General features: G+C 33.8%; 2 protein-coding genes across 5 annotated transcripts in view; one reads left to right on the forward strand and one right to left on the reverse strand.

Annotated features, from left to right (window-relative positions):
• The window catches only part of MARCHF7 (membrane associated ring-CH-type finger 7), a 52,113-nt gene extending 46,144 nt beyond the window's left edge, over positions 1-5,969 (forward strand). The window contains exons 8-10 of one of the 4 annotated variants that reach the window (XR_006888210.1): positions 266-379; positions 1,960-2,008; positions 4,608-4,700. Coding sequence is in view for 2 of the 4 variants with exons in the window: in XM_046658365.1 (XP_046514321.1) it covers positions 266-379; positions 4,608-4,724 (231 nt within the window). In the remaining 2 variants the exon portion in view is untranslated. Of the gene's footprint in view, positions 1-265; positions 380-1,959; positions 2,009-4,607 lie in introns of all 4 variants that reach the window. The other 3 variants (XM_046658366.1, XR_006888211.1, XM_046658365.1) reach the window with 3 other exon arrangements.
• Positions 5,970-6,249: 280 nt separating this feature from the next.
• Positions 6,250-27,359, reverse strand: part of LY75 (lymphocyte antigen 75) — a 129,912-nt gene continuing 108,802 nt past the window's right edge. The window contains exons 35-39 of the mRNA XM_046658363.1: positions 23,390-23,500; positions 17,866-17,982; positions 17,011-17,184; positions 15,699-15,725; positions 6,250-9,024 (exon numbers count right to left, since the gene is read on the reverse strand). Coding sequence (XP_046514319.1) covers positions 8,822-9,024; positions 15,699-15,725; positions 17,011-17,184; positions 17,866-17,982; positions 23,390-23,500 — 632 coding nt within the window. The 3' untranslated portion in view covers positions 6,250-8,821. The remainder of the gene's footprint in view (positions 9,025-15,698; positions 15,726-17,010; positions 17,185-17,865; positions 17,983-23,389; positions 23,501-27,359) is intronic.

Below are 27,359 nucleotides of genomic sequence, written 5' to 3' on the forward strand. Positions count from 1 at the left end.
ATTGCATAAAGGAAGACTATATGAGAATAAAGAAGATATTTACACACCTATTTCAACTCTATATGGCATTAGTGAAATTTTATGAAATATGAAGGGGAGCCTTTTTATATCTTGTTTTAGTAGATAGCACCATATCTCTTCCTAGGAACTGGATATGAATACATTTCCTGTAGTTTAATCAGTGTACTATGAATATCAGTCTCAAGTCTACTAATTTTTCATTCTCCCTATTCTTCTTTTTCTCTTGTTTGCTTCCCTATTGAAGGCTGAGTATGAGTTTATCAGCTCTGGTCTCTACCTAGTTGTGTTACTGCACTTGTGCGAACAAAGCTTTTCTGATATGATGGGAAATACAAATGAACCAAGCACACGTGTCCGAGTAAGTAATATTGGAGTCGGGGAGAAGGGAGGGTGTGATGCAGCAAGTGTTTGCTTTGGAAAGCAGATTGTTTTCTGTGTTCACATTCTCTTTCCTTTGGGGAGTTCTTGTATTAAAATGTTTCTTAAAAATAAAGATGATATAGATTTCATAGAAATTACTGTCTTCCTTCTATATCAAGCAGCCTAATTTTCTCATAAAGCTGTTTTAGAAAAAGAAGTAATTTTCTAGCTCTTGAAGGTAATTGGAATATATTTCAGTGAAAAACAGGGACAGAATTAGAAACACAAAGGGAAAAATGCTCTTCTTAATTAAAAAAAAAAACAAAAACTTGGTGTTATAACTTAGAAACCTGAAATTGCACTCCAAAAACCAAAAGAGTTTAGGAAATTAACTTCAGTTTATTTGTTGCTGTCATGAAAAGATTACCAGTGTACTAATTTTTAAGTGTTCATGTTATAAACTACTTAAGACTTGGGCTATTTGGTGTTTACTCTGTACACGATTATCTTAACACTTAGGCTAGCTGTTTATTGTATTTATAAGTAAATGATCCCGTTTGCCTCAGTATACCAGAGGAAATTTATACTTTGCTGCCTTGCCCATTTTGTGTAGCAGGGGCTAGGGTCTACATCTCATCACTCTAGAGTTCTGAACACTTCATATTTTGAAATGTGTTCATAAACATATCCTTCAAACTATTTTTTATATAAATGTTGACTTTGGTGATAAAAATTTAGTAGTTTATGATAAGGTGTAATTTTTCTATTTTATTTTGCAAATTATCAAATAACCAATTCAGTATATATAATACTGCTTCTAAATTGGTAAAATGTTTTTCTGTAATCATGTGGACATTATTCCTGTGAGCCAATTGAGAGATTATATCATTGAGAGAAAAGAGAATATCAAGAGCGTTCAGAATTTGAGCAAAGCTCCCTTCTAAGTACTTTAGAAATCAGAGTACTTAAATTTAGTTAATGCCATAAAATGATTTCTAAAAGGGTGACGTATCTCTTCAGAATGAATAAACTATATAAAGCATATAATAAGATCTTTTGAATTCCTGCCGTTTAAAAGGTATAGACAAGTTAATACTAAAGTGGAAGTCATTTTTTGATCGTTTAAAAAGTACAAAATTAAATGTAATACTTCCAGAGATATCAAACTGAAGCAGGAAAATATTGATTCTTGTTTTCGTTTTATTTTTTAAATTGACCACCAAAATTGAATTCATCTGGGTCCAAATTGCAAATATGTTAATTTTTTCTCCATAATTTTTAAAGTGTTATATTTATGCAAAAAGACAGAATACCATTGGATAAAATTATTTTATTCTATCTGCTCCCAGTTTCTACATGATTGTACATGAATTCTATATGACTAATAATGATTATATAAGACATTTAAAAGATAATATCCTTAAGCTTGTGATTTTTAATGTGGGGGAGAAAGACCCCTATTTAAAGGCTAAAATGATGTTTGACTTTTTAAGTAGAAATGAATCTCCTATACTGATTCTCTCTTTAGATCCATTTGCAACATTTAAACTACTGTATTTCTTTCTGCATTGTTTCTAGTTTATTAACCTTGCAAGAACTCTTCAGGCACATATGGAAGATCTCGAAAGTAGGTGGAATTTCCCCTCCCCAGACTTCTTAAATTTACTTTTGCAAATTAAACTTACAGAGCAAAACCTAAGTATATGCTCTTTCTATCAAATTAGAGCTCCATTTATAGGTTTAATAATACTGAAATAATTGATTTGGGAAAAATGGGTTGGACAACTATTAGTTTTTAAAAGCATATTTTTAAAAAATTATATTAATTTTGGATACCTAAGGATGTAATTTTAATCACCAGTATTTTTCTTTTAAGTAAAAATTTATTTTTGATCACCTTAATTTTAACACTTTTAATCAAAAAGAAGACCTGTTTACTAATCAAACCATACTTCTTAATCTGTTAATTTTTTGTGTATATAAAATTTTGCTTGTTATTCAGCTTTGTTAGATCGTAAAAGGTTTTCCCTTAGTTTGTATATAGGTCTAGGAAAATAGAGATGAAAGAGTCCTAATTCTGAGTCCATAACAGAAGCCATGGATTTTTTTGTTTCGTTTAGTTTTTGCTCCTTGTTTGGGTCCTCACAGACCTTTAATAGGCAGCCAGCTCCGCCAGCAGCTCCAATCTCTTAAGATCACGTTCCAGCATTAGGACTTCTGCCTGGGCTCTTATGTGAAGGCACTTAATGCCCAAATCTTTACAGGCATCTGCACAGCTACCTCTTCTCAAAGTCCTACAGCCTCCAGGGGGCTTCATACCAGGTGGGCACAGATATTGGTGGCTCTGGAAGAGTTCCTGGGAATCCAAGATTACCTACCTATTGTACTTTTTTACCCAAAGCAACTGGCTCCCTATGGTCTTATTCCAGAACACTCTTTGAAGTGTTTTTAAATATTGATTACCTTCTGTACTCATCTTCAAAATACTTGGAGTGTTATCTGTAGTGTGCATAACATTTGTACCTTTAGAGATAGCTCAGTATCCTTTAAAGTAAGGTTTGAGAAGGACTTAGTCCTCATAAGAACCTTTTAATTCCTTGAACATTCTAAGACATGGGGCTTTGTCATTAAGCCTGTACTGTTTTTAAGTTTTAAAAGATTAGAGATACAACCAGATAATGCATTCTCACAATTTTAGTTAGTATGTGTGAAAATGGTATTATAAAAGGACTCATAAAGGTCTATGAAGTCGGAATTCATTTGTTATAAATCTTTTTTCCCTTTATGCTTGTAGTTCATATCCCTTATGTGGGCTAATACAAAGACCTCTTCCCTTTTTTTGTAAATTATAATGTATGCTTTGTCAGATGTGATGATAGTAATTTGTTTCAGTGTACATTTTCCCCAGATTGCTTGTTTTTTTACAACTAACATTCTTATTTAGAATTTGTTTCCTAAACTTCCAACATGTGAGAGAAATGGAAAAATATGGAGGAGAAATATACCCAAACTCAACTGAGAGTGAAAGATGAAATGGGTGCTACAAGTTAACTCCTAAGTACCAGGGTATTAATATATGCTGAAAATTGGTTCTGACTGAATTTTCTTCTCTTGTTGAGTAAAATCCAATAGAAAACATGAGAAATTCTCTGAAAAGCTATTTTATTTTTTAGTTTGATATTTCTCCATGATAGAGCATAAAACTTAACTGTGGGATTTACCCATTCATCAGCTAAGTATATGCTTGATATCATTTATTTAAAATGGATTTAAGATTTCTGCAAGATAAATAGACTGAAATATGGAGACTCAAGTTTCATCTATAATACGTGTAGCATAATTTTCTCGTTGATTCTCTTTGCTTGGTGCTCTTCAGTTGTCCAGTATTAATACAAGAAGAGTATACATTTAACCTTTCTGCCCTTGATAATATGGGAGATGCTAGATAGATGTTTATTTTAGTGAACTTCCATTTTCCTTCCCACACAGAGCAGTTAGAGAATACATAGCTTTATACTTATTTTGTCCTTTCTAAAGACATTCCAGGATATTTTATATTAAACTCTTGAGCCACTAATGACTCTAAAATAAATTGAGGTCAGAAATGTTGCAAAATTGATAAGTTTCTGACAGTGTGAAAGCATAGGAATAATCTCAACAAAGGGTTTTTACTAAATCCAGTTATTTTAACTTAGGCTGTGTCTATATAAAGCTTTTTTGACTGACTAAATAGAACTTTTTCTTGGCATTGTATAGACATAGCTTTGATGTAAATTGCAAGAACACCCATAACCTATTATTCTATGTACATTTTTTTTCATTCTCATCGGATGCATCAAACATGCAGCGGTAATAAGCCAGATTCTACTCAGGTGTGTGAGAGGACTTACCTTAAGTTCACTTTTTCTCTAGTGTATATATCATTAGCTACTATGAACACAAATTGATCTCAGAAACTTCTTAGAAGACATTCTTGAACACATTTTTAAACATTTCCATTTTTTAAAAAAAAACTAACAACAAAAAGATGTGGGGGTGGGGACGTTGTGGATGGGCATCACCCACAAGCCACCCTAACCTTGTCATGATAACTTATCATTTTGACCAAACAGTATACTAAATTGGGATTTTTATTTCACAAGTCATTGCCGTTCTGGCTTCATATTTACGCTTCCATTCTCATCCCCCTTAAAATCATTCTTGATCATCCTGTTTTCTTTCAACAGCTTCAGAGGATGATTCCGAAGAAGATGGAGACCATAACAGAACATTTGATATTGCCTAACTTCATAAGAGACAAATGGATGATCTGTGAACAAGTGTTTATTAAAACTGGCAATTAAGTATGAACGAATTTTGTGGGGGAATGCCTATTGAATACGTTGACTATAAATATATATAAAATGAATATATGTATACACATGTATGCATGTATATATATATTCATTCTCAAATGTTGCTGAATTAACATTCTACTGCTGGACCTTTTAACATGGCCAGTGAATCTGACGTTTATAAACTGGTAATCAAAAGTATTTTTCTTTTAGGTGAATGGGAAAGTGTTACCCTTGTTTTAAATATCTAAGCAATGCCAACAACCCTTTTTTGTGTTCTGATTACGTAGTCATATTTATGGGAAAAGTTTGTGTTATAGTCTCTTGCTAGTGAAAAGTTTGTGTTATAGTCTCTTGCTAGTGAAAAAAGTGGGACAAAATTTGCTTTTGAAATAAAATGCCAAATGGCACCTAATTATTTTTTCTTTTTAAATGCCTTAAGTTGCAGTCTCATTTTCATAATCATTTGTTTCCAGTGTTTAAAAAAATAAAAAGGATGGAGAGAAGGTTATAAGAGCATTATATTAGGTTTCCAAATTTAATTTGAATTCTAAATTCACTTAGCAATAAAATCTAATTTTAACAAAAGTATATAAGTATAAAATGTATAAATGATGGATGAAGTTTTATATTGATTTGCAAAATGCAGATTATATTTGATAGGCCATAGTATGTAGATATTCCTTTTAGGAATATTACAGCTATAAATTATATCATAATTGCCAGTCAAAAGCTATTTGGTTAAAAAAAAACATTATTGCAATCTCAAGTTTATGGAATGTTTTTAAAATCCCACGTCCAAAGTTTAAAACACTGGTTTTCAATGTATTTTTTAGTGTTGTCACTTCTTTATAGATAAATATGATATAAATAACCTGTTTGGATCTTGGTCGTTTTTAACTGTTCCTTGGTAATTCTGAACATTTATTTTATGACTTGATATTTTTCACTACCTTTGGAAAACACATGAACATTACCTATGCACCATGAATAGATCTACACTCTGGTCCTGAGTTGCATATACTTCCATAGCACTGTACATTTCCTCTGTCAACACCCTTAGGATACACTTAAAAACACCTTCAGGTGGTTTCAGGTTAAAAAAGTTTGATGTCATGGCAACAAACTATTTTTTCAGAACCTAAGTAGAAACCATGTAATTTCTCAAATGTAAATCAGCAGTTTGCCCACACTTAGTTTCTTGGTCTTAATGTAAAACCTTGGCTTGAAATAAAGTGCATACTGATTGATTTACTTTATAGTTTGAAATGTTTCCTTTTAAACTGGTGCTCAAAGAAGATTTCAAACCTTATAGCCAAGAATTTTATTAGAATTTCATACGAAAATCTAAATATTTCTAAAACATTTGCTCAACTTTTGCCTGTTATCTTTGCATTGCCTTACTTAAAGCAAAAATACAAAATTTAAGGATGCTAGTATTGATATCTATTCTATGGGCCCTTTAGGATGCTTTGAATTTGAACCATTTATGCTTTTAATAGAACTTAAATGTCTTCTGCGGTAATCCACAACATTTTTATGTAAAAAATTTTATTGGTAGAAAACATTCCATTGATGTGCATACCATTTATTTATAGTTTTGTTACATTTAATGCTAAGTGACAGAGATAGACAAGGCTTGAGCTTTACAGTATTCTCATAGTTCTTAGTACCACTTAGTATTTTGGTATTGTATTACATCTGATATCCTGTAAATGTGAACTAGAAGAGTCAGAGGGAATAAGAAAAGTCTTTCATTGGTTATCACTTTTAAACTCCAAACAAAAATAAAGAGACCATATATTACTCACTACAAAAACTGCAAATCCCTAAGAAAAGTGTTAAAAGTAATGTCATTCTCTCTAGATATCTGCCAAACATAAGAGTTATATCGTCATTAGCTAGAACCAAGATGTTGAAGAAAGCAGTTTATACATTCGAATGTAAACAAGCATGCTTATGTTATTATTAATACTAAAAATAAATATAGACTTGAATAATCCGGTTATCTGTTGACCACTAAATAGATACAAGGCCTGTTACAAATGTTTGGATATATAAAGAATATTAAATTTAACACTTCGTTACCAGGGGCCTTTAAGGACTTGTTTATTGAAAAATGAAATTAAGTCAGTTTAAAATGGCCATTTTGGAAGAGCTGTCGTTAGGTAGAAGTTACCAAAATGAACAGAAGAAAATTAGTTACATGGGAGTTGTGTTGAAGGGGAAATTGTAGAGCAGCACTGTCCAATAAAACTTTCTATGATGATGGAAATGTTCTATAATTTGTGTTGCCCTGTATGGTAGATACTAACTGCATGTAGTTTGAGCATTTGAAATATGGCTATTGCAGTTGAAGAACTGGACTTTAAGTTATATTTAATTTTAACTTATTTACATAGTCACATGTGGCTAGTAGCTACAATATTGAACATTGTAGAGATTTCTGACAATTAGAGAAAGTTTTAACAAGGAGATAAGATTAGTCTAAGTTCCTAAAGGACTGGTAGAATTTGAGTAGGAAAAGCAGGAAGGAATTCCAGTCTAATGGTCACTATTAGCATTATTAATAGCCTATCAATAATAAAGTAGACATGTCAGTCACTACATAAAATCTCAGAAATTTAAAACTCTGAAAGAGCATACAGCTATTGTAACATTTGCTCTTTTAATACCACATTAGCCACACTGTAGAGTCTTCTGTCATCACTTTGTAGTTATTCCTGTCTCGTTAACAATAGTGCTGTGATGAGGATGTTTTTGATTCATGGTGGCCAATGGAAATAGATGGCACAAGCTAGGACTTTGTTGCCATTGCTGAAGCTTGAGAGAGAGAATATTTCCCCATAAGTAAATTATTCCCCATAAGATAATTGATGGGATGTGGGTTAGGGACAGAGATTACTTTCCTTGAGCTTTCAAGTTTCTAAGTATAGTAAATACAATTTTATGTGAAGTCTATACATTATCTTTTCTCATATTGTTTTTAAGCTGTAAAGGATGCTAAAGAAAACCACTCTTGTTTCACCTTTCTTCCATTTTCATTTTTTAACCCCAAAATGATTATTTTCACCTTTGTCTTAAAATGTACAATGCATGTCCTGAAAAGTTTGAGCATCATCACTATAATAGTACATAGTGTTTTTCTGCAGTTTTTGCTTACACAGTTTTCATGTCATTGAGTAACAAAGTTCATCAATGCTTGGGGAGCATGGGTTCCCTTTATAGGAACAGGTATGGTGGTAGGAGAAAAATTCTTAAAGGGGCACTGTGATACAAATGTTTGTTCCCTTATTGCCAGCCTTCTCCACACCTTCCTTGTATAGCTGTAAATTTTTTTGTTTGAAAAATTTTATAAAATCTTACTAAAATTCTAACCATTTGTGATCCGTACTAAATACTGTTTGTAATCCAGAATGGTGTTCTAAAAATAATGAAATTGTAAAATTATGTGGGATATGGAGTGTTAATATCTGTAATATTTTCTACATCTAAATCATAAAGGAAGGTGAAAATATTAGAGGTAATATTAAATATTACCTCTAACTTAACTAATATTAAAAATGCTATTGCTCTGCCAGAGTAACCACTTTGATTGCTACCTAAACGTACAGAATCTGTTTAAAAGCCAGGTTTATTCCCCACATTTTATTAATAAAGGAGCAAGACCTAGAAATTGCTGAAGACCTAGTAGTGCTTGCTAAAACTATAGTGGTAGGTAGAATCTGTTCTTTTTTAACTCAACTATAAACCAAGGTGGTTCAACTAAGTGGGAGGGAAGATAGAGCAGGTAAGACAAGTAGACAGGGTTTTTATTTTTATCTGTTTCACTATTGACCTTTAAGCTTTCCTGCATTCAAGTGAAAGTTGCGTTTGGAGAGGTGGTTAAAACCACTCATTTATATCTAAGATCATTCCTTTTTTTAATACTTTGTTTTTATAATAATCCTAAAGATTAGTTTTTGTCACTGATTACATGAGAATAATGTTACTAGAATAATGAAATATGTCATATAAATTATAATTTTCATTAAGTTTTATGTTAAAAGCTTGCACAAGAATCATTGTCAAGGTATTTGATGTCTTAATCTGAGATTTCCAAAATTTTAGTCAAACTGAACAGCATATTCATTTTCTTCTGCAACTACCAAAACACAGTCATCGTTATAAGGAGATTGGGTTGCAGTTGAAAAGACTGTGGTGAAACCAGCATCCAAATTTCTTTTGTACAGGAACCAAATGATTGCTCCCAAAACTGTCAAAATTACTGTGCTAGCAATCACCAAAGCTGATATTAAAATGTGGTTATCTGAAAAGGAAAAGACAAAATAGGGGAAATCAGGGTACACAAGTTGCTGGTATTGCATTTAGGGAGCACAAATATAGTTTCATCACATAAACATTCCCTGTTTTGAGAATTTCCCACACTCATGGGAAAAAAAGAATTATACATTTATTACTATCAAGACTTATATTTCCTAGCTTAAACAATTGCCATTCTTCAAAATTTCAAGTAAATCTTGCAATTCTCTAAGACCCTAAAATGGAAATTGTACCTACACCCAGGGTACACCACAGTCCTATTTGCCTGCCTCGGTTTTTCCTTCCTGACCTAAGACTTCAAATTCAGCCCCTCTGCTCTCTTCAGGCATAGTGGTCTTTAGATGTTCGTCACATTAATGAGGCTTAATAGTTCATCTGGCTTTGGGGATTTAAGATTTGTTTTGCTGAAAAAACACCAAGAGTGGCAGTAAATTAAGTATCTCCCTCTTTGCTTTTTAAATTTATTCAAATAACCAGATATTTGTGTATTCCTGAAGTAATTCTGTACAACCTCCAGTTCTTGGCTATTTGCAATTCTTAATCATTCTGTAAGAATTTAGTTTAATAAATCAAGGGAAATTACTTGTTTTTGAAGTTCAGAGGAAGAAAATGCTTTGGGAAAGGTATTTGTATTATATTTAGTAATAAAAGACCCAAAAGTATATGGAAAAAAAAATCCTCAAATTATTTTCTCTTTACAGATTGTTTTTTGTTTTTTTGCTGAGGAATATTTGCCCAGAGCTAATGTCTGTTGCCAGTCTTTGGCCCCCCCCCCCCCCCCCCCGCCTTTTTTTTGCTTGAGGAAGATTACCCCTGAGCTAAAATCTGTGCCAATCTTCCTCTGTTTTGGATGTGGGTTCCCACTGCAGCATGGCTGACTAGTGGTGTGGTTCTGCACCTGGGATCTGAACCTGCGGACCCAGGCCACCAAAGCAGAGCACGCCAAACTTAACCACTAGGCCACAGGGCCGGCCCATTACAGATGTATCTTTGCATTACGATTATTTGAATATACCCTAGTACTCACTTCAGCTGATGCTTGTTAAAGTGAGACCTGGAAAATTTAACACTTAGCACGAAAAATCTCGCCAAAAGTTATTTGTTAAGGTGAGGGTGAGCCCTTGATACTTTTAAAATATTGATAAGGTTTCTTTACAAACACACAGTTGGGAAAAGTGAGGAAATGGCCACAGCTGAATTCTCTTCTTTTTATTCCTAAAATAGATAAGAGTTCATAGTGGTCACAATTTTTTAAGCTGTGGGGGTGTGTTACTAGAAACATTTAAATGAAAAGCCAAATGTTCAGCCAAGAATTCTGTAAACTGAGTTCAAATGGGGTTCTTTTATATAGTTAATTGTTTTATTAAACTTAACACAGCCTATTTGCAGTATAGTGCCCTAACTTTACTAATGTGAACATACTAATTTTATTTCAGTCTATTAATGAATGTACAATAATACAATCATAATCAGTGGTATCTACTTTAGTGATTTACATGACTGTAGGTCAATAAAGGAAAAAGAAGAAAAGTAAATTTTAGTCTGAAAGAGCGTGGTAATTGAGACATTGATTTATAGACATAATCACACACCTTAACAGTAAATGAAAAGACCTCTCGTATCCCAAGAACTAAACAGCATCCAGCATTGGTGGGGCAGTCAGTATACATGCTCCTTGTGTTTTTACATTCTGCAAATGACCTGTGGCCAGGCTGCCCCCGGGGCCTTTAGTTGACTAGCTGCATACTACTGAAATGTGGAAGAAAGCCAGTCTTGAGGCAATTAATGAGTCGTATGTTAAAACAATATGTAAAGTTTTATATGTGGAGGAAAGGATAGTTCTACATTAGGAAATCTATTATCTACTCATTAACTGAAAGAAAAACCCACTGCTCAGTTTACTGAGTAAATAATTGCTATTATGTAATACCTAGTCCTAATTTAAAAAACAGCAGAAAACTCGTGGCTAGGAAGCTCAAAAATCTTCCTCATCCTAATAAAAGGAAGTTGGGGAAACCTATAGCAAACTCATTGAAACATAAGCTTTCACTCCCCTAGCATTTCTCAGATCTCTACAATGTGTCTTAACCAAAGGTCACCAATGATCTCTGTATAACTAAACGCAGAAACAGACACATTTCAACTTTATCTCCCACAGCTGGACCATTAGCCACCCAGCCTTGAGACATTCTCCTCACCTGGTTTCCCTGACATTCCTCTTTTCCCTTTTAATTTTTAGACTGCTCCTAATCTTCATGAATTCAAATGGTTGATCTAAACCATTTGAGTCTTTTATGTAAATCTATTTACAGATAATTATCTATGTACAGCTGATGCCTCTCCCCACTTTATTCCCAAGTCCACTTTTCTTTGAATTCCCTTAAATGATGACACCAATAGCCACTGTTGAGTCATCCAATCTAGGAATTACCTAGACTTCCCCTTCATTAATCATCAGGACTACACATTCTGTCTTTATAACCTTTTTCCTGTCTGACAGTTCCTCTTCCTATCACCTTTGTACCCTAGTTATAACACTGATCGTCTGAGGCCCAAACTACATAATCCACCTTTAAAAAACAATATAAAACTTTTTGTTGGACTGTTAGCATTATAGATTAATTTGTTTGAGTGCCTACTGTATACATATAACCCCCCTGTTTTCAGCCCTTTCTTATATAAGAAACAGGCACAAGTTTAAATGACTTGCCCAAGTACCGTTCACTTCAGTTTATGCTGATCCATCCTCTTGGATAACCTTTCTTCTTTCCTGCCTAGTATCTACTTGTCCTTTGAGATTTAACTCATGCATTACTTCCAGTAAGCCTTTGCTGAACCCAGTTTGGGCTAACTTCCCCTTTTCTGTATGCTCACTACACCATGCACATCCTAGTACAGCCACTTTAATTCTCTTGACAGCATTCTTCCCAAGGGGGTCTTCCAGCCTACACTTGTATGAAACGGAAATCCTTGTTTGCTGAGATTGCCCCTCCATTTAACTGTTTGTCTCCTGGTTGCTTCAACTCTGGTCCTCTTGTTACTCCTTAAGGTCATAGACTAAATCTAATCTCTTTCTGTATGACAAGCTTTCAGACATCCTTTCACTTCCTTTAGGTCTTCATTCTGCTCAAATATGATCTTATCACTGAGGCCTTTTCTGGCCACCCTACTTAAACAAAAACACCACCTGCCTTTCTGCACATACATTCACCTTGCCTTTTCTTCATAGTCCATGTCACAGTCTGACATACTATGTATTCGCATGTATTTATTCTTCCCATTGAGATGTAAGCTGGAAAGCAGAGGCTTTTTCTGTTGTTCATGCTGTCTTCAATGTCTAATATCAAGAAAGCCTGGCATATAGTAGTTATACATATTTATGAGCTACATAGATTTTTTTAAATGAATTCAAAGATAAGTGGAGTCTAAAGACCAAATGTTGCCCAATCTTTTAGCTATTCCTGCCATGGTTTTGAGACCCATCATAGACCTGCCTGCTCTTTTCTAAACATGTTTCAGTTTGCATATATCCTTTTACTTTTCCCAAAGTATACATGTGCTTAGCTAAAAATTCATAGTCCTACAAGGTATGTAATGAAAAATACTGTGCTCCTCCTGCCCAACTACTCACCCTTAACTTCCATTCCTTGAAGTTGACCACTGCTACTTCTGTTATTTGCCTCCATGCTTCTAAATACCATGCTTACACTGCTTTTCTTGATTAAAAACAAAAAAAAATTAATTATGGGGGCTAGCCTTGTGGCCAAGTGATTAAGTTCACATGCTCCGCTTTGGCAGCCCACGGTTTTGCCAGTTCAGATACTGGGCACCGACGTGGCACCACTCATCAGGCCATGCTGAGGCGGCATCCCACATAACACAACCAGAAGGACCTACAGCTAAAATATACAACTATGTACTAGGGAGGAGAAGAAGAAAAAAGATTGGCAACAGATGTTAGCTCAGCTGTCAATCTCTTTTTAAAAAAATTTAATTGTGGTAAAATACACATAAAATTTACCGTCTTAACCATTGTTGGGTTTACAGTTCAGTAGCATTAAGTACATTCAACATGTTACCACCATTCCTCCATAGAACTGTTATCTTGCAAACCTGAAATTCTGTATGAAACAATAACTCCCCATTCTTCCCTTTCCCAACACTGGCAACCATCATTCTACCTCTATGAGGTTGACTCCTCTAGGTACCTCAAATAATTGGAATTATACTGTATTTGTCCTTTTGTGACTGGCTTATTTCACTTAGCTTGATATCCTCCAGGTTCATGCATGTTGTAGCATGTATTAGAACTACCTTCCTTTTTGAGACTGAATAATATTCCATAGTATGTATATACCACATTTTGTTTCTCTGTTCATCTGTAAATGGTCACTTGAGTTGGTTCCACCTTTTGGCTATTGCAAATGCTGCTGCTATGAACATGGGTGTACGGATATTTCTTTGATTCCTCTTCACCTTTCTGGATATATACTTAGAAGTGGAATTGCTGGATCATATAGTAATCATATTTTTAATTTTTTGAGGAGCTACCATACTGTTTTCCACAGCAGGTGCACCATTGTAAATTTCCAACAGTAGTGCACAAGGGTTCCATTTTCTCTACATTCTTGTCAACACTTGTTATTTTCTGTTTTATTGATAGTCAACTTAATGGGTGTGAGGTGGTACTTTCCTTGATTTTGTAAGATGTTATATTTTCCTCCTAGAGAAGAGTGAGAATTTAACTTTCCTATATACACGTGCACTCTTAAACACTCCTTTCCTCCTCTTCCATCATAGTTGTATCACCGCAAGCCCCACAATGACAAAATATTCATAATACTCATACCTGACAAAGGAGTCATATCCAGAATTTTTAAAAACAGAAAAACTGTGAATCATTAAGAAAGGCAACCTAATAAAAAATAAGGGCAAAAAACTTGAACAGGCATTTCACAAAAGAAGATATCCAAATAAGTAATAAACGTGCAGCGGTGCTCAGCATCATTATTCATCAAGGAAATTAAAATTCCAGTGAGATCACTACACATCCAAGTGGCTAAAATTAAATAGATTGACAATACCATCATCAGATGGATGTAGAGCAAATGGAACTCACCTCGCATACACTGCCAGAAGAAATGTAACATGGTTCAACCTCTTTAAAAAATTATTTGTTGGTTTCTAATAAAGCTAAACATATTAACTCCCCTCTGACCATGTAAGTCCACTTTTTCGAGTGTACTCAAGGAAAATGAGAACATAGGTCCAAAAAAAGACGTATAATGTTCAAAGGCAGCTCTATCATATTAGTGCTAAACTAGAAATGATCCAAATATCCATAAACAAGAGAATGGACAAATTGTGGGATATTTATAAAATACTGTGCACCAACAGAAAAAGCACCGTATTATATGCATAACATGGATGAAACTTAAAAGAAATTCCTGTGTGAAGGAAGCCAGTAGAGTTAAATTTATGTGAAGTTCAAGAACAAGAAACTAACCTATGGTGAAAGAAATCATGGTAGTGGCTAGCTGTGGAGTCGATGGTGGTAGGGTGGACATTTACTGGGAAGGAGCATGAGGGAACTTTGGTGTGATGGATGTTCTATATCTTGATTTAAGTGGTAGTTAACACAGGTGTATACGTAAGCCGCCATTAAGCTGTACGTTTAGAGATTGTGCATTTTACCCTATGTCTAATAAACCTCAGAAATATGGAGATTAAAAAATACTATCCAACTGGCAAGAATTCAGAAGTTTCAAAACAGGCACTCACACATTGCGTCTGGGAATGCAAAATGGTGTAACTCCTCTGAAACACTATCAATATTGATCAAAGTTATATATTCATTTTCAATCCAGCAATTACATTTCAAGAAATCTTATCTACAGACAAACCGGTATTTTTGCAAGGTGATTCATGCAGCATTGTGTATAATAGCAAACGTTTGGAAACAACCCAGTGGGGGTCTGGAGCTAGTTAAATAACTATGTATATCCATACAATGGAAGGGTATGCGGTTGTAAAAAACAAAAAGCAGTCTATAGGTAATGATATGGAGTGCTATCTAGAGTATATTAGTGAATAAAAGGGTCACAATAAGTCATATATCTCAATTTGCTTATATTGGCAAAAGAAACACTAGACAGTTAAAGAAGAAACTGAAATGATGGCCAGTAAGGGTAAAGGTTTCAGAATGGTGGGGTGGGGGCAGTAAGAGACAGACTTTTCAGTGTTTCCCTTGCATAGTTTTGCTTTTTGAACAATGTAAATATATTACCTGTTCCTTTCCAAAAAAATGCATTTAGGAAGCCCTTAAGACAGAAGCTTTGTGAATTGTAATTACAACTATGAGAAGAAATTTCTTTTAACAAAAGATGGAGTCATTTCCCACAAAAACATAATGTAATTCAATGGGAACATATAATTTGGTCTTTAAAAAAATGTTCATTTCATACATGGAATTAGAATATTTAAAATGTCAGATCTTATTACTAAGCTAAGAGACCTTTCTACATTCTTATAAAGGTTGTTCTATTTAACATTATGTTATATAGTTAATAATTTAAAAGGGGTCTTTAGTAGTATTTTAACATGCTAGAATCAATATATTTTTACTTGTTGAAAAAGTTTTAACAAAAGATCATTACTTACCTGATAAATATTTCTTCTCATATGGGACTAAAATACAAAAGAAGATCAAAATTTAAATTTAAATTTGTTTTATTCTAAGATTGCCTTTAAACACTTTCAAAGAAGTTAAAAAAAGAATTCAACAGCTTAATATCCATATTTCTATTGTTTGGTCAATTGTCTATTTTAAAGTTAGTTTTTAAAAAAAGATGTAGGGTTCTAATAAAATGCATTAACTTGGTTTGTGGAAAAAGAATAATGGACATCAAGAAAAAGAATGATGAGGTGAGGGAAATAAGAGGATTTTGGTTGGAGAGTGTAGAAAACAAACATGATAAAATTAAGGTATACAACTGTGACCCTACCTTATTAGTATGGATTTGCTCACTATTTCTGATGTTTCGAAGTTGTAGTCTAATTTAAAATTTGGTTCATATAACGGTGCCCTGAGGCACCATATATGAAAAGAAACAATTTTTAAAAAACCCAATAAATATTGGCAGTTGGATGCTACTACCATAAAACTATGACAAATTTTATATAATCACTATAAAAATGATCGTAGTCAAGAACCCTGGTGTGGCAAGTAAAAAATGTATGTAATTCCAGATGTAAAGTAAATAAATAATCAGAAGCAGATGTAAGTTTTGGTTTACAGTTGTAGTAGAAGGGGGAAATACTAAGGATGCAAAGTGGGAAAATGGCTGTCTGCGTCATGTTTCAAGCAATCCCAAATCATATTTTGAAATTTTAAGTGTCTTTAATGAGAAAACAATTCTCTCTAAAACTTAGAAGAACAAACTTTTTGTTTAACATCATCAAAATGTTGTAGGACAGGATAATTTTGTTCATTAGAAAGCATTCTCATGGGTCAGAAGAATAAATTATAGGCTATGATGCAATTTTTCTTTGTTTGCCTAAACAAAGGATTTTAGTTCTTGTAGAGAATCATATTCTTTGTAAACTAACACTAGAATTCTGGAATCATTAGAATTCAGGAATTAGATGTGATTATTTCACCATTTCCACTGTTTAATCAAATCACATGCAGAGAGGCTATGATAATTCCTTTGAGCAACACAGAAGAAATCCTTAACCTCTTGCAAGCTCTAAGAATAAATAAATAAAATAAAAGTATGCCTCGGTCACATGATCTGACCCTACCTCTGAAATGTGAGAAAATTACATATTTGACTTCCAAGACTTTCTAATATATTCTGAAGTCTTACTCCCTGTTTACTGAGGCACACTTATCTCAAAGAAAATTACTTTAACACCAGCCCTACTTTCACCACCCATCTTAGAATGGAAAAAGGCCTTCAATTATACTTACTAGCTGCTTTACAAAGGGCTCCCTCCACAGAAGAAACTTCACAGTTTCCTTTTTTCCATTCACCTGTCTTGGTGTGCAAAAAGGCACAGGTGTCAACCAGGTCCTCACCATCTTCTTGGTCTGTCCACTTATCAAATGTCATATTTGACTTATCAAACCACTTGAAACTCGAATCTGTCAGTTAAGGAATATTTTCAACATTATGACAGTATAAAAAGGTGTTAAAAGAAATCAAAGAAAAGGGTCTAGGATTAAAGGTAGAAAGTTACTAAGGTATGTCTGGTCTAAACTTTTGGTTGTAGAATTTAAATTGGAGGAATATATCCTGTCTACAGGCAAGTCAAAGGTATTGTTTCAAGAAAGTTCTGAAGGTGATCCCATTTTTGTAAAGAAAAAAAGTATATATTGTAACATTTTAATGGAGAAATATCCAAGAAAATAGTTAAAATATTAAGAGTAATCTTAGTAATTTCATTTCATTTTGAAAATAATTATATCTGTACTTTCTATTTTCTAAAGTGACAGTAAATACATTTACATATTATAACCTTGAGAGTTCAGTCTATCCTATTGTTGGCATTAATACTAATTTTTATGACTATCGTATTACAAAAATACTGAGCCTAGAACCACATTTAATCCAGACAGAATCAAATTTGACTCTCATGTGAGAGACACATTGAGCTGCTCAGGCAAAAGCTGTGGTACAAGTCATCGATCCATACTGAAAATTACCTGGAGACCACAGGAAACATCAACTTGAAGGAGAGAATTGAGGAATCTAAAAGAAAGTCATCAGTTTTATTAACATTAAGGGGAAAAAAAGTGAGATTCCACAAGGTAAGTATCACTTACCATCTGTGTCAAAAAACATGCCTAGTAGGATATCATCTGGGCCTTTCCATTGCTTTTTCAAAGTATCCAGTATAAAAGCATTTTCTTCTTCATTATGTATGCTTATCATGTCTGCTCCTGAAATTATTTTAGGGAGAACAAAAAGCATGTTCCAAAAATTAATGAAAATCTCGTGAAATATATAAAAGGTATTATAATACATACAGTATATTACACTTACATCCTTTTAAATTTAACTTGAGAATGTACCTTTCTGAAGAGACAATATAGTCACTCATGAGACAAGTACAATGATAATGTGATAAATTGAACAGAATCATTTTATACTCATTCATTCACCTAGAGTTGATAATCTCAATTATAAACAGCAGGGAAATAAAACATCCTAGGAAGGTTACGCAGTAAAACACACTTTCTCTATCCCTCAATGTTTTTCCGTTTTTCCCACTCCCCTCCTCTAGCTACCATGGCTGCTCCTGCCGTCAGTTCACAGGTGTAGGGAGGAATACCTCTGAGCACACCCAGGAGAGCTGAAAAGTATGAGAGCAACTTGCCAGAGTAGTCTCAAGACCTAGTGATGCTCAAGCAACAAGCCATGTCTGACCTTTAACTCAGACTCATTAACTGGCCTTCATGTACCTGCTGCCCGAAGCCTGTGCCTTCCCATATTTTCTTTCTTCTGGTCATCCTTAGAAAAGTCCTGGTTAGGGAAACTGACTGATAAAGGAGGTCCTCGTTCTCATTGGATGGTTGACTTTTCCTGGGACTCTTTCACCTGGTTCAAGAGTAAGGAGCAGCAGCCACATAGATTTTATGCCTCACATACGTTAACTTTTTTTTTTTAATCACAATCCATAAGCTACATAGCATCCTATAAATATTAGCAGTAACTTCACTTTTCCAAGAGAGATTTAACCTTGTTTCTTCATCCAAAGATTCTCTTTCAAATTAAAAAGTCATTCCACTGTCTTAATTGGACAATACTTAGAAAACGCTAGTAGAATTAGTTTCTCTCAGGATATTACATGTTTTTGCAAGTGAAAACAAGTGAACGAATGATGACATCAAAGCTTATATTCATAGCAACCAGAAATCTGGTGGGGAGGGGACATCTAATCCCAGGGGAACAAAAAGGGTATCAAGGATATCCTTTTGGCTGTACTCAGCTAAATGAGGAATATAACGTCCAAATGTTCCTAAGAAACATGACTTTCAGCCTCAGTAATTTTAGAAATAACAATCTTTTCCTATTATTTTCCAAGGAGAAGTTGTTGATCCTACACATATTTTAAAGTTATCTTGGAGGCTTTGTGTACCACAACTAATTCAAATATATGGAGAGATGAGGAAGAAGCCTTTCCTACTATTAAATTATGTTCTTCCAAAGTCATTCTGACTTAACAAGGCTCCTGAAGACTTCAGAATATTGTCTTAGATCAGTGGTTCTCCAATTTTAGTGTGCATCAGAATAGCCTGATGGGCTTGTTACATCAGAAGTGCTGGGCCCCCCACCCAGAGTTTCTGATTCAGTAGGAGTGAGATGAGGCCTGAGAATTTACATTCCTAATAAGTTCCCGGATGATGCTGATGCTGCTGATCCAGGGACCACACTTTGAGAATTACAGGAGACTTAAATAATAGGTTAATGTATTATGACATCATGCTAAAATTGATAATTTTTTGTAATAAGTTAACAGTTAAATGGAGAAGAGAAAGAGCTCCTATTATGTCCTGATATGGTAAGAAAAATTTGTATTAGGTGATTACTTTTACATCTTTTAGAAGAGGCTTTAAAAAAAACAATCAATGTAACTACAGGAGGAAAGCAAACTACTATAGGGCCAAAAATCTCTCCAAAAATATACCATATTGTTAAGAAAATCACAAAGTGGGCAGACTAAAGCTCTATTGTAAATTAAAAAATAAAAAGGCAAACACCTTAATAGAAGAAAAAATTGGTCTCAGACTGTTAAAAAGGCAATTCACCCTCACAAAAGGAAATACAACACAAGAAATGTGTGAAAAATGCAATCTCACTGGTAAAGAAATGAAAATTAAAACAAGACTTTAAGACTTGCAAATTAAACAGTGTTGGCCTCGTGTATAGAAAAATAGGAACTCATAAATGGCTGATTGGAGTAAAAATTAGTACAAGCTTTTTGGAGACAATTTGGCAAGATGTATCAAAAGCCCTAAAAGGAAGTACATATTCTTTGTCCCAACAATCCTTAATTTATGCTAAGGCAATCATTGGCTCTGTGCTCAAATAGGCACAATCATTAATGCTCATCCCATGTTGTTTATGACACTGAAAGAATGGAAATAATTTAATAACCAATATTAGAGGATTAACTAAATCAATTATTACATCTATATAGTGGAATAATGTACAGTTATTAGAAAATATGCATTCTATATTTACTGCCATGGAAAGACATTTTTAAAGGAAAATGCAGATGACATAACAGTTTGCCTCATATGATCCATATATATATATATGCAAACATTTATTAAAATATATTTGCCTGGGAGGGGTCTAGAAGAATGCTTACCAAGATGTTAATAGTCATTACATTTCCTTAGGGTGGTACAATTTAGGGTGGCTTTGTTTTATTTTTAAAATATTCATTTATGTGTTTTTCTAAGTTTTCTATAGTGATTTGTGCATTAATTGTGTAATTAAGAAAAAATTTTTAAAAGAAAAGAAAAAATAAGGCTGGTCTTTAAAATACTTAACAATATTTTTAATTAATCCAATGTCAGGATTCAGCAAGCTTCTCTCTCTGAGTCATATCTCCATTTTTAAAAGTCTATGATGGTTTTCTTATCAGTTCTAGCTGCTATCACCTCCTGTCTGTTAAATGTCATAGAGACTTTTAATCTGTTTTACCCTAGTGTACTTACTTGTACTTACTTGTGAAATGTGACCAAAATACTACTCTAGAAAAATCCTCAAGGGAAATATTTAACTAGGTTATAGTTTAGGTTTCAGTGTTCAGAGATGAGTTTTTCATTCTTTTCTCTGACCTTGTGGCAGCCAATGGAACTTTAATGATTTTTTACATTGTAATCTAATTAAATACTGTATAAACTTAAATTACTATGTCAGGCAAATAAGACATACTTTCATTTTCTTTAACAAATGACAGAATAAGTCCCTGAAGAATGCATGTGCTTAAGCAAATTTTTTTTACAATGCATTATCAGTGACAGTACCTGCTGAGATGTAATTTGGGTCTTTAATTCTTTTTATGACTAGTGACATAGCTCATAGGTCACAAAAGGAAAGGTTAAAAATATTTTTTCTACTATAATAATATATAAATTAAAGGTAAATATTGCAATACAAGAAGAATTTTAGCCTCTCACAAGTATTTTCCTAAATGAATAATAGTACCAAAAATAAGGAGAGGTAAATCAATTAAATTAGCACCAAGCACTGGGAATATTTCTATATACAGCTCTTTGCAGCCCAAAAGGTAACAAGTCACTTATTTCCTATGGTTTACGATAAGATTTTGTTAGCTGTGAAGATGTTATAAATCCAAATATAAATATTCTAGTATTCCTTATGCTTTTTCTTCTTCAGACATAGGAAACACTGAATTCATGTCCACATACTGCTCCAAATCAAAATACTACCCTAGCTAAAAATAAGTACAATATTATTAATTAATTTTAGCTAATGTTCCGACTCATCAATGAAATGGGTATTTCCAGACTGGAAGCAAATGCAGAGGATTATCAGAAATGTATGAGAAATTTTAAAAAATCAAGTCAATAAGACAAACTGAATTTATAAAATTTTTACTGGGAAAAAAGACGTTTTTTCTTTAGACATAGGAAAAATTTTATAAGCAAATTTGTGTACAACAATTTAAAATCCTTAAATGGCTACCCTGCTTGAACAAGTGGAATCAACGGACTTTGAAACAAGCAATCAAAAATCAGACCACAAAGTTTCTTGGTGTTTTCAATTTTATTTTGCTTGTTCACTAAAGAAAAATAGCAAATACAACTACAGTTAAATTGTAGAGGAAGTCAGTCAACAAGTATTTATTACACCTCTTTATAGTAAGGAGTTGCTTAACTGCTTAAGATAAGTAGTAAAGCTGGACAATGAACTTTGACCTTGTGATTCGTACAAGCAAACAGAGAATAGGAACATGTCTTTTCTTGGCTCTCAACCTCCAATATAATTTCTGTTATTGAAATCTGTATTTATTTCTAAGTATACCTAATATAAATGGCTTTAAAAAAATAGAAAATAGTTGTAGGGGGAACTCCATTTAAAGAATCTTGTAAGACCAGCAAAAGTCCTATTATTCAATTTCCTTGCAATGAAACCATATTGGCATGTTGGAAATTTTGTCTTGTTTTCAAAGAGCCAATATTCAACACCATTTCGCAGGTATGAGTTTTTCAAAGGGAAACAATAAATATCTATGGAGTACTACATGGCACTTAATAGGATTAAAAACTTCTATGCCTACATTTATTACTTCTATAATAAGTGAACATGATTTTAATTAAAGTATCCCTAATACAATTTGATATTCTTCCAAAATGTTATATTGGTGGATTATCAGAAATCGTGGTTTTTTAGATAAAAGGAGTTTTAACTGCTGGAGTTATAAATATGCCTAAGACAAAATTTAATGAAATGATCAAGAGATTTTTAGAAGTCACACAGTAATAAAAAGCACCTTTAAAGAATCAAGGACTCTCACCTCGCCATCATAGATATTCCAGTTGAAAAAGATCCTAGCTCACATCATAGTTTTAGTTTGTGCTGACAAGTATCACAAAACTTAGAGGTTTAACAATAAGGATGTGCTTTGGGCCAAACAGCCAAACTATAAAGAGCACCCAAGCACACCTTTTTAGAAATGACATTTTAAAATATTTCACAATGTGAAGTTATATTTCCCAGAGAAATTAAGCATATCCTCTAGCAAACAGCCTTTTTCTCATTTTTCTTTAACGTACCCTGCTTTTTACCACAGCCTCACTTCACGGTTCCTTGTAATCTGACATCTGCCCACACCGCATGCCTGAAACAGCACTTTCAGAGCAGAATGACAGAGTGATTACAAACTCTGGTCCTAAAATCAGACAGACTCTGGTTTGAATCCTGGCTCTGCCTGTGTGACCTTGAACAAATAACTGAACTTAATTTCTTCTCTTGATAAAAGGAAGCTAATAATAAATTACCTGATACGTTTGTTATGATAATTAAAGCCAGGTAAAGTGATGTGTGTAAGCACAGGGCCTGGTACAGAGGACGCACATTAAATAGACACTGCTGTTGCTAAGGTTCTGTTGCTCTGCTTTGTCTAACTGTCTTCCAACTCAAGAGTTAAATGTATGCCCAATTCCACTGCCTGTGGCTTGTGTTTTGTAGAATAAAAGCTGTCCATTTATTATAAGGACTCAGGTAAAGATATGACAAAACCATTTTTTAAGAAATTAGTGAACACTTTTTACTGATTTGTGAAAAAGCAAAAAAGAATAAGCTCCTTACCATGGTCAGTACACTGATTTCTAACATCCTCTATGCTTTCTACTTTGATAGCTTCTTGAAGAAAAATGTAACAACTGTCTTGGAACTGAACCCAGGTAGATGAAGGACAGTCTATATGGAAAAAGAGAAACACTGTTAGATAACTTGAGAATAAGAATTTCATGAATTCCTAAAGACAAGGGTATTAGATAGTAGATTTTCACAGAAAAAAATGAAAGGCAATTTCTCTTGTTAATTTAGCAGGAAGGCTCTCTTCGTTAAAATAAGAAATCAGCTAGTGTGATAGGAATTTATTTTTCTCCATTGTATAGATGGGAAAAGAGAAACGTGCCAGTGATTCTCTTCTGATATGACAGAGCAAAGCTACAAGTATCTAGGTTGTCTCAGAATTCAGACATGTAAGTTACAGCATTATTACCAAGGAAACAAACTGTCAAGGAATACAACCAATCACAATTACAAGCTCACTTTGAAGGTTATCTTTGCAGTAGACAGTAACAATTTCAAAAGTTTAAGAGTTTTACAAGATCTTTTTGTTGAAATTACATTCCAAGAACAGAGAAGAAAACAAGTTGCTAGATTATGAATATTCAGACAAGTTTTCCTATTGCACAGGAAAATAGATTGATGTTCTTATGAATGTTCTTAATTTAACACTTCATCAAAGCAGATTCTTTGAACAAGTTCTATGAAACAGAACCATCTCTCTTCTTCTATGGCTGTAGGGTAGAGGGGCATCTCCTTGATCTCTCTGTCTCCTTTTGTTGTTGTTCATTATAAAGGTGTATGTTTCTAAGCCTCAGCTCTGGAATTTCATTAGTTAGCATTAGAAGCAAAAGTAGACCTGTAAGAGCTTGATTTCACTGGCCAGAATGGAAAAAGGATACTAGGATTTTACTGAATTCCAGTGAATAAGGGAGCATAAGGCATTAATCTTCCGTATTCTCTTAGGTCTGTATAGGGAAAATCCCTAGGATTTCACCTAGTTTTATTTTCAAGTTCTGTATGTATTAGAATTTTAATATAAACAAATAGAAAAAGGCCCTACTACAAACATCAGAACTTAACAATCAGCTATGTTAGTCTAAATTCAACAACCTTGATTTTACTGTAAAAAACTCATATTATGGCAGAGACCATTAGCTGTCCCCAGTACTTGACCTCAGCTTCTCATATAGACCTCAGCTTCTTATATAGCACAGCGTGTGTGGCCACCAAGCTAGATTGTTTCCCAGTCTTCTGGTAATTTCTGGATAATGAGGTGTGAACAAAAGTGAAATGTGCGAAATGTGCCTTTTAAAGGAAGGAGTATGCTCCCTGGACCATATTTCCTTTTTCCCCGTGGCTAAAATGTAGTTAGCCAACCTTAATCATGTAAACAATGGAAACAACCTAGGAATAACAGAGCAACAAGAAGGGTCCTAAGTGGAACCATCATATCACACTCAGATTGTAATGAGAGAGAAAATAAACTTCTATCTTGTTAAGCTGTTGTTAATTCAGGTCACTGTATTAGCAGCTGGATCAATAATCTAATTAATACAATGGGCTACTTAAAATTATCCCAATATGTGAGATAGGAGTTTTTCCCTGGCCTCATACTGCTACATTTACTAGTTAAACCATCCAAAGATATACTAGCATGGGAGTAGGTGTCTCAAGATACAATTTCTTTTGTATACAGGCTTTTTCCTTCCTGCTGTTTTATAAGTACTTGCATTACACTTGTGACTACCTTGGCTTGAACTCTGGTAGGAATCTAGAACTTTTCCATTATGGTGGATTAAAGGTAGTTGGATGGGGATGTTTTAGCAGTAACCACTTTCCTTTGGGAAAATGCTCATAGTGAAACATGAGTTTCATTATGAATGAAAGTAAAAATAAAAATCTGGCTATAAAACTATGTGTGTAGTATGATCCGAAGATTTAAAAAGCAAGGAAGTCCAGAAAGGTTCAGGAATTGAAGACACCAGACACCTTTGTAAGAGGAGGGTGCAAGGGAGGACCTGAACACAAAGTGCTCGGTTGAAAGTCCCTGAGATCCTCTTCCTGAGAAACATTCCTCAGCCATCCAGTTTCACTGTACACATCTGCTGCTTTCTTCGAAAGTCTGGCCCTTACTCAGAGGAAAGGACTGACTGATTTCTCTATATCCACATCCAGACCATAGAACATGAAATCTAGGCCATCTATGTATACCACCCTCTCCAAAACATCATCACTGGACTTTATTTTGACTTCCATTTGCAATTTCATCACATGGTTTTCTCTCTTCTAAGCCATCATCCAATGGCCGTGTAAATTACCAGAAGGAAACAAGTCAGACAGACTTGGGTTTTTATCTTGGTGGTGAGAATTTGGACAACTTATTTCCTGTGTTTCCTCAGGAAAAAAGGGATTACATAAACCTCATTGGATTGTTTGAACAGTAGCTAAAAATCTACAAAGCTGCACAACATAGAGCTTAGTACAAGGAAGGTGCTCAAAACATGGAACTTCTATTAATTATCATTCTTGGTACCCTTCCCTACTAGACAGTGACCTCTCTGAAAATAGGGACTAAGCCTTATAAATCCCAAAGATCCAAATCCCCAACACCTTGGATAGCTCCTAGGCTATAAGAGGGAATAAATATTTTGCTAAATGAATATTTATTCTAAAAAATATTTATACTAAAATATTTTGCTGAATGAATCCTGTCTCTTCTTCATCCTTTAAATAGCTTAATTTATCATCTCTTCAACATCTTCAAACACTCTCTTTCCAGTGTATTCATCTTTTCTTTCTGGAATCATTTCTTATATCCTAAAATATAACTGGATTGACCTTGCTGCCAATTCTAATACCTTCACTGGTATACTTTTTAAAAAGTAAACTTTTTATTGAAATATACATACAATGTGCAAGTCATAAATATACAGCTTGGTGGATTTTCATTAAATGATCATACCCAATATAATCATCAGTGAGATGAAGAAACAGAACATTAATCCCTTTTGGTCACCACTCCCCTCCAAAGGTAATCATTTTCCTCACTACTAACACCAGAGATTAGTTCTGCCTGTTTTTGAACTTTATAGTAATGAAGTCATACAGTATGTACTCTTTTGTGTCTGGCTGCTTTTGATAAACATTACTTTTATGAGATTCATTCATATTGTAGTGTGTAGCTGTAGGTTGTTCTTTCTCTTTGCTATATAGTATTGTATGAATTTATTCATCCTATTGTTGATGAATATTTGGGTAATTTCTAGTTTGTGGCCGTTACAAGTAATGCTGCTATAAACATCCTGTGCATATCTTTCGGTGCACATACGCATGCTTTCTTGTGGGTATAAAAATATTTCTATACCCACTAAATATTTCTATATAGAAATATAGAAAATTTCTATACCCAATTGTATAGAAATATAGAAATATACCGGCAATGTAGAAGTGGATTGCTGGATCATAGAGTGTCCATGTGTCTAGCTTTGGCAGATACTGTCAAACACTCTTCCAAAGTGGTTATAATTCTTACAAGCAGCAAGCAGGTTTTTAAAAAAAAATCCACTTGAATAATCTTTGTCTTTTAAATAGAGTATTTCCATTAATATTTAATGTAGTTACTGATGTATTTGAGTTTATATCCACTATCTTACTATTTGTTTTCTATATGTCCTATTTGTTTTTCTTTTTTTTCCCCTTTGTTGTCTTCTTTTTGGATTATTAAACATCTTTATATTCCATTTTTTCTTTTAGCTTATTAATTGTATATTCTTTAATTGTATTTCTGTAGTGGGTACCTTGAAAATTACAATATGTAAAGGACTTATTAGTACCAAAAATTAGTACTTTTACCACTTCCTGGACAATATTAGGATCTTACAAGATTTTAACCTCACTGACTTTCCTTCCTCTGTTGTTTTATTGCTATTTTGCATGGTTAATGCTCCTTTCGATTGAAACACATCCTTACCATCTCTGATGT

This window comes from Equus quagga, chromosome 4, assembly GCF_021613505.1.
Source record: "Equus quagga isolate Etosha38 chromosome 4, UCLA_HA_Equagga_1.0, whole genome shotgun sequence".
Taxonomy (NCBI): domain Eukaryota; kingdom Metazoa; phylum Chordata; class Mammalia; order Perissodactyla; family Equidae; genus Equus; species Equus quagga.